Raw genomic sequence first — 11,201 nt, forward strand, 5'->3', positions numbered from 1 at the left:
AGGAGCAGTGCACAGGAAGGAAGCAAATCCCACATACTTTGGTGGGATTTTTGCTGGTATTTCAAAATATGACTCAATCTGTCTCTTCTGTATCCGAAAGTATGTGATATTATTAGCAAAATTCCCACTCTACTACAGAGTAGCAGAAATCCTTGTGTTCAGATATACTAATTGTTATTTGATTTGGCCCAGTTCAATTTAACAGTATGTTATGTGAAAAATATTTTAAAGTAAACTACCTAAAAGCAGTAACAGTAGAATGTGTATATTTTACAGTCTTCTTTTAAAAATCCAAGGCAATTGTTGGCAATTTCCCAAGTATTGGAGTGTATCTACATGTTTACCCAAAGCCTCTTAAGTTAAATTACATGAGTGAAAATGAACGTGGAAGTTGATGCAAATATTTACTTAAAGCAGTCCCCTAAATATTTTTCCTTTTATGAAGTCTGGAAAAGTTAGCTGTAGATGACTCTTGTGGAGTCTGCTCATACCCCTTGATCTGTATTTGATTTAGGAACCGGGTCTTATTAGCCCAAAGTTTATTTTTCTGCAGTTAGGCATTGGTAGTTTGCATATCGTTTCCCAGTGCATAGTATTTGTTCTCAGTTGTTGTATAAAAACATAAATGACCTTAACATAGGTTTTAGTATTTCAGATGACTCGTACAAAAAACATGGTATATTTTATACATACCTCTATCAGCTCAGGGAGTTTTTTTGCTAGTAACAGTTGTCACTGTTAAGGCATCCATTTCTGGTTGTGACTTCTGGTCTTCTGCACTGCCTGTTACCTTCCTGTTTCAAACTGCTTGCGAGCACAAGAGCTGCAGGTGGTAAGAAGGAGAATTGGATCTGTCTCCAGCAAACAAACACTTGGTTGACCAGCTCTGGAAAGGGCTCCCAAAACAGAGCAAGAAGTATATTTAAACACAACTAATACACTCTAGATACTGCTGCTATCACAGAGCTCTATCATAGAATTTGTCAGGTTCAGCTACTTTGTTGGTGTGTGCAAGGAAAAGGCTTAATATGCCTTTCCCTTGCACCACTCACACTTCTAGCATCGTGTCAGAGGGATATATGTGGCCCATTCTGATTTATTTCACCCTGAACACATGGATAAAGACAAGAATAGCAGTTAATTTCTTATTACTGATTAAAAAAAAAAGTCTTAATTGCATTCTACCAAACAACTATGCTTTCTGAATCCTGGCAAGTTATGGCCATACAGGATTTATTATAACCTTGTACCTATTGCTTCATCTTTTAGAGGTAGCTGAAACAGTGACGGTAGGAATGAACGCTTATTTTCTGCAGTTGCCTCAAAACTGTTGTCTTCCTAAATCACTGGGTGTGCGTCCTGTTTCCCCTATTTAAAAATTACATTCAGACATCATACTGCTGGATAATACTCTGTTATTTTCTCAAACCACTGTACCGTTTACAGCTTTTCCCGCTTTCTTCTTCTGCCTGCTATCAACCATGCTGCTGCTAACCAAACCCACTGACTTCAGTAGCTGCTTGTGCTTTATGGCTGTGTCACAGGAGGAATTAACACCAGTCTTTTAATTCGGTGGATGAATGTCAATATGTCTTAGATTGCAAATAAGTCAGTGTAGGTCAGATCTGTTATCTCAATAAAGAGATCTCTAATGCCACCCTATAAAATAATCAGTACCTAAATTAAATATCTGGGACAGAGCTCCCTCTTAAAGCTATCTTTACTTTTGATTGTAATAAGCTGTTGCCACAGAAGCAAAGAGAACTGATAAGATGGGTGCATCTTTCCCCTGACTCTTTTAGACGAGCTTTATCCTACTTGTTAATTAAATCCGGCTGTAACGTCCTTCACATGGCCAAACACAATCCTGAGATTAAAATGCAGACATTACAATTATCCATGGCGGATGAGGGATTAGGAATTCCAAACTTCTACTGACACTACTTAGCAGCACAGCTGCAATTCTGGATCCCCTGCTTTAATTACGGTAAGACACTATTAGCATTCAGAGCCAACAGCTTCCCAACCCATCATGTCCCTTTGACAGAGTCACTTTATAAGGGATACTGGGAAAACAGAGAATCACAAAAATTGGACCTCTTCAGAGGGGACCTCAGAAGGGACCTCTTCAGGTCTCCAGTCCAATCTGTTGCTCAAAACAGAGCTATCACCAGCACTAGGTGAGCTCCCACCATGGCTTTATCTAGCTGAGTCGGTCTTCAAGGACAAAGATCCAGCAGGCTGTGTCATTATAGCCAAGGGTAATTTGGAATTTATATTGGACAACAGTTTCAGAAGAACTTGAAGAAGGGGCAGGATCATTCCTTTCCCCAGTGACTGTGCCTTCACTACACTGAGCACACAGTCTTGCTGTACAGGCAAAAAGATGGAGGCTGAGATTTGAAAATACTGATCCTGTGATCGGTATGACAAACCAGAAGCTGTTTGGTGCAGCCTGCATCAAATAAGCACTGGGTAGTCAAGAGGGAAGGGCACTCAAAAAGCCTATTTCTGCTAAACCTTTCTTCATTGTTTATGCTCAGTGACCTTGATCTGTAAGAAAAATTCAGGAATAAATTAAGTACTCTCCTAAAATTAGTCTGCGAAAGACAGTCTCTGTCTGGATTTACCATGCATGGCTAGACTATTCTGTTAAGTTGAATAAGAGAGTGGGTTGCAACTGGCTACACATACAGTTGTATTTGTACAGATAATCACCTCCTTTAAAGAGATGCTAACATGCTGGTAACACAAAATGCAGCCAGTAACATAAATGTGCGTGTTTTGCAGCTGATCCTAACTTGGAAACGGCAGATAATGGCACGGCAGTGGCTAGCAGAGTGTACATTTGAATCAATGGAAAAATCCCCTCGACTGAACAAGATGCCTTGGACTTGAGGTCTTGTTCTCTGGAGCTGACAGTCGCACAGTGGGATACAGCAACAGTTTACTGCACAGGAATCCAAAGCATATCTTTGGACAAAAAGATATGTTTGAATCCAAAACATATCTTTGGACCAAAGGCAGAAAGTCAAGAAATAAAACAGAAGAAATTTGTTTTCTCTGTATCATGCATGTATCTATGGTTTGATCTCTATTGCTGGTATGCTGCTGTGTTTCTGCTGTTTTCTTCCGTCCCTCTCTCTCTGCCTTTCCATCTATTTTTTCCTCTTTTTCAACATTTCATCCTTATGGGTCTTGTTTTGTCATTCCTTTTCTCAGACTATTTCTTCCCACCTTCCTCTACTGATCACTTCATCATCAAGCTGTCCTGCATCTTCTTATCTTTTTATCCCTTCTGCCTGAGCCTGCCTTGCCCTCACATTTACCTTTAGGCCAGTGCTGCTGCTGCTGCCACCTTATCTCCGTTCTGAGATTCACCGGTGCTACTCTGGGATGCACTGATTTAGTACCACACGGACACTCAGCCTTTGTACATAGGTTTGAAACAGACTACAACGACACATGATACAGCCAAGTGTGGTAAACCCACAAATGCTGTGTGCTTTTACTCTGCAGTTTGACATGCATTGGTGTTTGTCATAAAGTACAATACCGAAAAGAGGCCTTGTTCTCTCCATGAGTTCTAGGTACTAGGTTAATACCTAGGATACTAGATTAGTGGGTACTGCCCAAAGCAAAGTCCATTCACTTTTGGAAATGTTACACAGAACTGCTCAAGAGCTGCCATGCCACAGACACAAGTGTAATTGAGGATGTGGTGCCAGGAAAATTATGTTTAAAATGAATACAATGCATACATTGAGAACAACATTAAACATTTATCAAAGCAATTTTATTCAGAACTTGTCCCATGCTACTTGCAGAGCAAGAGTTGATTGTATCTCTAGCAGCATCTAAAAATTGTTGTGCTACTCATATGGAAAAGAAGAGCGGTGTAGCAGAGCTGGAGACAGGGTGGCTGTCCCAAGGCTGTATGTACGCTTTCACAGCAGCAGAAATCATGGCCCGGTCATCATGACTGTCATTACTCTAAAGTCCACCTCACTTCCTCACTTCCCATCTAGGGAGGTCACCTGGTCAACCCAGTTGTGTTGCAGGCTGTCTTGGAAACAGCAGGCTCCCTTGCCTTTGTGGAACAGTTACATATCTGGGGTTTTCTGCAAGCCCACCTTTGCTGATGTGGGATCGTGTATCTTAATGCCTTTTGGCTTAGAGATCTCCACGCCTCATCTGTCCAGGGTCAGGCAGTTTGTGTCTGCTGAGACAGACTGAAGTAAGACAGGATGGGGCTGTAAAGTTTCTAAATTTCCACATACAGGGAAGTTTTACTCTTAATTATTTGACTTCAGGATATAAATATTTTACTACAGTACTTTGATTGCTAGTGCTTGGACTTATGATCTAGGATGGGAGGGGTGCTTTGTATGAAAGCATGCTTCAGGAATACAGACCTTTCTGGTGTGAAATTCAGGTAGATAAAATACTTTCTTTTCCATCTCCCTGTATGCTTTTCTTTTTCAGGTCACAAAAGCTGTGCCCAATTGTCTGGGACAAATGATTCTTCATACTCAACCTCTTCTGATTTGTGGGGGAGATGGATTTACTCATTCCAACTTCGATGGCTGTATAGATTCTGCTCTGAGTCTTGCAGAGGCTGTGAAGTCTCATTTATAGCAGTTTCAAAGTCGGCTGCTAAACTTAGTCTAGACTTAAGATGAATTTTACTATGACAGATTGAATTCTAGTTTAGTGTTAACATCACTGGCCTCTATCTTGCGAAAATAAATAAAGGAGGATCTATTGGTGTGCTGTAGTAATTATTGGGATGGAATTGAATTTTCCAGGATCTATGCTGTGAGTGGTTACTTTGCTTGAAGTAAAGCTTTTTCTGGCTCTAGTCAGAGGCACTGCGCTCCAGCAGTCTTGCCAGGTCTCCTGATACTTTTATAGCTCATGAAAATTATGTCAAGGAAACGAGCCTGACTTCAAGCAGCACAAAACCCCATGGAGCTGCAGAGTTTTCTCCTTCTGTCCAAGCATTTGGAGCCCTGGAAGTGACAGAAGGAACACGCACAATTGATCTCAGAGCTTTCATACATACACGTGGTCATTTCTTCTGGTACTGATCAGCCCTGGTCATGGTTATTGTGTTGCCATGGGCAATCAGTGATGGGGCATACCTTGCTATGCTTCTCAAGTTGGATGGCCTATACGAGGTCTAACAGTGTCGATTCAGGGTTTAACCGTATCAGCGCAAGGTCTAACCATGTCTCCAGGCACAGACAACTCATAAGTGAGGGATAGTAGCTGTCTGCCAACCAGCTTGCTTGGCCCACTTTTCTGGAGCCCTGGTTGCAGATTGCTGGAAGACCTCATTTAAGAGCTTGATGACGTTACTGGCAATGATGTGCCACTGAAACATGGTACCCGTCCTGGATCTGGTCTAAGCAGCATCAGCCCAGCTGTGCTCATAAAAGAAAGAATGGAGAGAAGGTGAAAGAGAAGGTGTGCATGTTTCTAGCGCTGTATCCCAACACAATAGGGCTGCTATCCCAAAGTCATCTTGGGACTGGACATTGACATCTGGGCTGGAACATGAGTTTAACACAGTAAAGTGGACAGGCCAGGAAAGCGAATGCACTTAAAATAGGTCAGTATTTGCTGGGTTAGAGAGTCACCAGTGCATCATGGCTCTCTGCTGGTCCAGGATCCCCTGAACAAGGAACAGCCCTTTCCTCCTTTCAGGTTGTGGAGGAATCAAGGTAGGAGCAGCCAGTATAGAAAGTGGTTTAGCTGCTTTGCCTGGCAAATGCCAAGAGGAAGGAGGGAAAAGAATTTATCTAAGTGAGGTCCATGGCAGTGCGTTAATAAGGAAACTGCTGACATTTCAAGCTTAGGATTACATCACCACCACCATAAAAACTCAAAGTAAACAGTCAGTCTGAAAGTGAGGTGAGTTCTAGACAGGTCTATACTTTATTTTGGCAGAACAGGTGTAGAAATAGAGGGACAGGTCCGGGGAAGGATATAAATACACGTGTGAGTGAATGAACAAGGAATTTTATTTGAAATACTAAAAAAATAAACAGCAAGTATAATTGTGTTGAAAATAGTACCTGTCATGGTTTCAAGTATTTCTAAGCTACTAAATGTGTTTCTGTGAAGTCAATTTTGAAATTACTCAGAAATTAACCAAGAAATCATTTATTTATTCTAAATTTGATTTTAGCTTGCCCTTCCTCTTATATCACGTGTCACAAGTTTAGTACCTCTACTACAGCACTAAAAGTAACAAAACACTATTTTCAGTAGACAGATTTTTAACCATTAGAGAAGTACAATTCAGCCTCTTTTTCTTACACCATTGCATTTCACAAAAATCTGACATCCTGTATTCACTGCAGCTGGACACGTAATTTACTGCTGCATTTGACCATTTCTAGTGCAGTATTTTAAGTGACACTAAGAACTTTAAAACAAGTTACTTTTAAAAACATCTTTGAAGGACATTCTGTGATACCATGTGGTTTTATTGTGGGGTTTTTTCTTCTTTCCATGAAGTCCTGAAGTTTAAAACTAGGTGGTATTACTGTGTCTGAACCAACCAGCTCCAAAGCCTCAGGTTTCAGTCACTGCATGTTGTGCAGAAACGGGAAAGATTGGTGGTCGTGTAGGTGCATAAATCTTTTACAAAGGCATGTGATCTATCGTCCACAGATCGAGGTAGCCATGAAGAGCCACATGATCATGGAATAAATCTAATACGGTGAGGCAGTTAGTATTGGCTTGATTTAGCACGAGCTCAAAAGCAACCTGAATCCCAGGTGAAATAGTGTTCTATGTTGCAGTGTTGGAAAAGCTTAATCAAAGAGCTGTACACTGCAGAGGCTGGCATACAAAAGCGGCCAAGCCCCGTTCTTCATATGTGTTCCTCAGCTTCCTTCTAGGCCTGGCCATCCTGTGGGAGTCAGTCCCCAAGGGAGGAATGTGCTGAACCGTACAAGAAGGTTTTCTGCTGGGTTATCAGTTCCCCTGGAAGATGTCTCCGTGGCAGGTGGGTCAACCATTGCTGGACTCTTGCTGATGGTCTCTGGGGGCCTATTGCACCAGTTTGCCTTCATCCAAGCTCTGACATAGTGTACAGGGAAGCATGTGGGTCCTTTTCATGCAGGGGTGGAGGAGCAGAGGGGCTTTTTCCAGACTCTTTGCTTGTGCTGTTTTCCTCATCTTCGCTCTGTTTTCTGCTTCTTTCTTCAAAGGTGGATTTTGCATTAGAACACATTAAAATTTGCACTTCCTTCCCCTTCCTTCAATTTTAATGGAAGCAAGCCAAACCACTAAAAATCCAAATAAAGATCAATCCTGAAAGCATGTGACATGCAGAAAACTGAAAATGAGGCATCTTTGACTTAACGCTGTGTCATTCCTCTCACCTCCTCACAAACAGGCATGCTCCGAAGAGTCACGATGCTCTCACAGGGGCTTTATATCAGTGCCAGCCTTTAATACCAGAAGTGACAGATAAGTGGAGATGCCTCTGACTCTATCCTTTCAGCAATCTAACAGCTTTGGTCATTATGAGACCTCAAAATACTTGATAATAAGCAAATCACAGATTGAGAGATTTTTTGATTCAGAGGTTTTCAAACATGAATCACAATGAGTCTTAAATGCTCCCATCCTTCCTCATATCATGGCAGTCTATCAAAATCCCTCTTGCACATAGTTTCCACCCAGATTAAGATGACTTAAACAAAAATTACTTGTTTTTTTAAGGTGGAGTAGGAAAGTTCATGGACATGTTCCTCTGCATGCATTCCAGACCGCGGGCACTGAAGGGTATCTGTGGGGATGTCTCATTTTCTAGATGTGAGCAGGGAGACGATGGTATTAACTTTCCCACACAAGGCGGGTAAAAGTGGTGATATTTCAAAGAGGCCACTGTATGCGAAAGCATGGCAACAGAAGAGACTTGTCTGGTTGATTTCCTGGGCTTTTCCCTGGATGGATGTAATTTTCGGTTAACTGGCAGATCCATCGGTTACAACCACTATCTCCTTGTTCCCAGACAGGGGTGACAGCTGCATCTGATCTCCTATATGTCACGAGCCACAGCTAATGCTCAAAGTTGAATTAAATCATTTCAGCTCTCGGTTGACGATGTTATTGTCTTCCTCATCACAAGGAAAAACAGGGCCATAAATGCTCAAAGCCTTTTAACTCACACTTGTGTTAGCTTCCACCCAGTGAACGTCACTTTGCAGGGCTGGCCCATGGCATCTAGTGCAGTCACTGCTTTTACTGTATGTTCAGTTGTGTGAGATGCATTTTCTGATCTCTGAGCGTTCAATTGTACCTTTAGGTGTCTAACAGCAATACTTTCTTTTTAGTTACTGCCCCACCGATAGCTGGCAGCAGCGTGTTTCACCAGGAAAGATTGTGTGTTATTGGCCAAATAGCAGACGAGGTGTTAGGCAGGAAATCTTGGCAGACACAACTACATCTACTAACAGAAGTGTGAGACCTGTGGCTCAGCCGGTTGTGATCCACCCAACACGTGCCTTGGTAACACCACGCAAGGCAGTTTTTCATGTCACAGCTGTCATGTGGTCCTCAATCAAATGCATTTGAGAAAGCCAAGCATGCTGTACTGAGCCATCAGACCCTGTACTCTGCCACCCCTTCCCATCACAGACAGCCCTTGCTGATCTTTGCAGCCCTTTCTTCCTTCTTCTAGGAGGTGCCTGAACTGAGCGCCATGTGCATCCATGCGCTGCACTTGCAGAGGTGTTTCTGGAGGCAGTACCAACTGAGATCTTGGGCATAGGCAATGAGATGTTTGGTGCTTTTCTACCCAGCGGGTGGGACATATGGTGCCATTGTCACCATGTCACAGGTACTAAGGCAGACCCGTCATATCCCATGCCATGACAAACTTTGGAGGAAGCCCTGGCAGAGATGGGCTTGAAGTCATGGCACACCCTCTCCTCCTGAGGGGCATCCCTCTAGCATGAAGTTAGGTCCCTGTGGCAAGGATGCGACCCTGCCCGCTCTTTTACCCACTCCTGGCATCTGACCGTGCTTGCAGATCCCTGAGATGAAGTAAAAGTGCTGTGAAGTGCGTAAAAGCCAAAGCCTTTTAAGAAACCAAGCGTCATAGGAAGCCACAGGACTCTGCTGTGAGACCATCAGAGCCACAAAGCCTGACTGCAAAAAGTGCTATTAAAGACATGCTCAGAGCTCTCATTACCCCCAGTTTTACATCTGCAGCCCCAACAAGCACAGATCTGCTTGCTTTGTGTCCCAGGGGCTTCAGAGAACTCTCCATTCCCAAGGCAAGGAAGATGTGAGCAGATGCTCATCACATTAATTGCAATGCCTTGGGGCAAAACATTTGCTCTAGGCTAAACTAGATCTAAGTGAGCTCCAGGTTGAGAAGCTGTGGCTGTACGCAGTAGCCCAAGCCCATGTACACCTTCCCAGCTGAAGGTCAGGGCTCTGCCGTGTCCAGTGGATATGTCCCCATGTCATGCTTGCTGCAAGGGGGCAACCCTCTTCCCAACCCCTCCTTCCACACCAGGGCTGCATCTGCCCCTATGTCGGGCTGCAGAGAGGACGTCTTGTTACGATCCTGCCTGCACAGAGCATGTTGTGGCTGTTAGTTGGAATAACTGTCCCAGATCTACAAAATCACCTGCATACCTCTTTTTGCATTTAGTGCAGTTAGTAAAAGTTGAGCCCATTTCTAAAACGAGCTAGGAAGAGGAGACAGACTCAGCTTCTCAGCTCACTTTGATTCACTAACTGCATGTCTCCAAGGATTTTTTGTATTTTTGTGCAAGCATAAGAAAATAAATTAAAAGATTATTTTAGTTTGGGCTGGGGCTTTTTTTCGTTTTTTAAAAGGCAGCTGCAGATGGGAGCTGCTGCCCAGCTGAAAATACATGGTGGGTTTCCATAGCAGTGAGTTGTGAAACATGCCTGCAGCCAAAGCCACTGGGGTAAGACCTGGTCTCCCAGAGGCCAGGATTTGCTAGAGATTTGCTGCCCTCAGGGTGTGCCAGCATCGTCATATTTGGCTCTTCTAGAAGGCACGTGTGACTGAGAAGGAGGGCGTGGAGGTCTCTGACTTGACCCTGCTCCCAGCAGGACCAACACCACAGCTACAGCAGGTTGTTCTGGGCCATGTCTGGGCAATTTGGGGCATCCTCATGCTCCACCACGACCGCACTTCTTCTTGATGGAGGGACAACATCGGGCTGGTACAGCACCAGCTTAAAAGCAGGCATTGCTGAGCTGCAGCACCAATGTGGCGTGCAATACTGCTGAGATGAGTTCCTTTTTGAAATAATGCGAAGAAGAGGAACCTGACCCTGCGCCACTGAAATTTGCAGTCATGTCTGGGTCATCGCTCCCGACCTCAGCTGCAGACTGAGCCCTAGCACCGAAGGGTTTTTTGCGTGCCTGGGCAAACATAGTGTTTACTTGGCTGCTCCATGCTGCAAAATTCAGTGTAGCGAACTCCAAATGGCCGGTGACATGCCATTAGGAAGTGGGCAATGGGATCAGGTGCCTGAACATTCTCAGCAGGTATGAGGGCACTCTGAGCTGCCCAGTGAGCTCCTTGAGCTGCTGCGCAGAGATTTCCCTGGGGCGAGAGCCAGCTTTGCCTCTAATCCAGGCTCTGGCTTGGATGTGCTGTCTGTAAGCCACTTTGTGTGGCAGAGCTGAAGCCCTGAAATCCCGGAGCCTTCTGCTGCTGCTGCTCTGCCTGTCTCACCGCACCGCCTCGCTATTAGCCTCCTTAGGATTTTCACTTAATTCTCACATTCAGGTGGCACCTTCAAGATCAGCTGGTGATGACACTGCAGCAGTGCAAAGCACGTCCGGCGCTTGCAGCCACTGTAGAAGAAGCAGCCCCTCACGGCAGTGGAACAGCCCTTGCCAAGGAGGAGTGAGAGTGACTGGACTTGTTTTTGGGGGAAGCCAAGCAAAGTTTCTCCTCTGGAGGTACATGAATAGAAATAGGTGAGAAATAACCCAGGGAGAGCTATTAGCAAATTGCAAATGGAGAGATTGTGTTCAGCAAAGAGGGTGCAGGGCAGATTGTTGTCATCTTGGACATCGTGGTGCTGAAACCTGCGGAGATCCTTGAAAAGCCTCGTGATTCTTGTCATTCCCCAATTTTCATCCTGTAACACTGGAGCATCACTATAACCAGGTGCTTTGGGCGCTGT

At 44.1% G+C, this 11,201-nt stretch overlaps 1 protein-coding gene across 3 annotated transcripts in view; it reads left to right on the forward strand.

Annotated features, from left to right (window-relative positions):
* The window catches only part of RNLS (renalase, FAD dependent amine oxidase), a 76,045-nt gene extending 71,283 nt beyond the window's left edge, over positions 1–4,762 (forward strand). For all 3 annotated transcript variants that reach the window (XM_040607191.1, XM_040607193.1, XM_040607192.1), the window contains one exon: positions 4,486–4,762. In XM_040607191.1, the coding sequence (XP_040463125.1) occupies positions 4,486–4,638 (153 nt within the window). In that variant the 3' untranslated portion in view covers positions 4,639–4,762. The remainder of the gene's footprint in view (positions 1–4,485) is intronic.
* The last annotated feature ends 6,439 nt before the right edge of the window (positions 4,763–11,201 follow it).

The sequence above is a fragment of the Falco naumanni genome, chromosome 9, assembly GCF_017639655.2.
Source record: "Falco naumanni isolate bFalNau1 chromosome 9, bFalNau1.pat, whole genome shotgun sequence".
Taxonomy (NCBI): Eukaryota; Metazoa; Chordata; class Aves; order Falconiformes; family Falconidae; genus Falco; species Falco naumanni.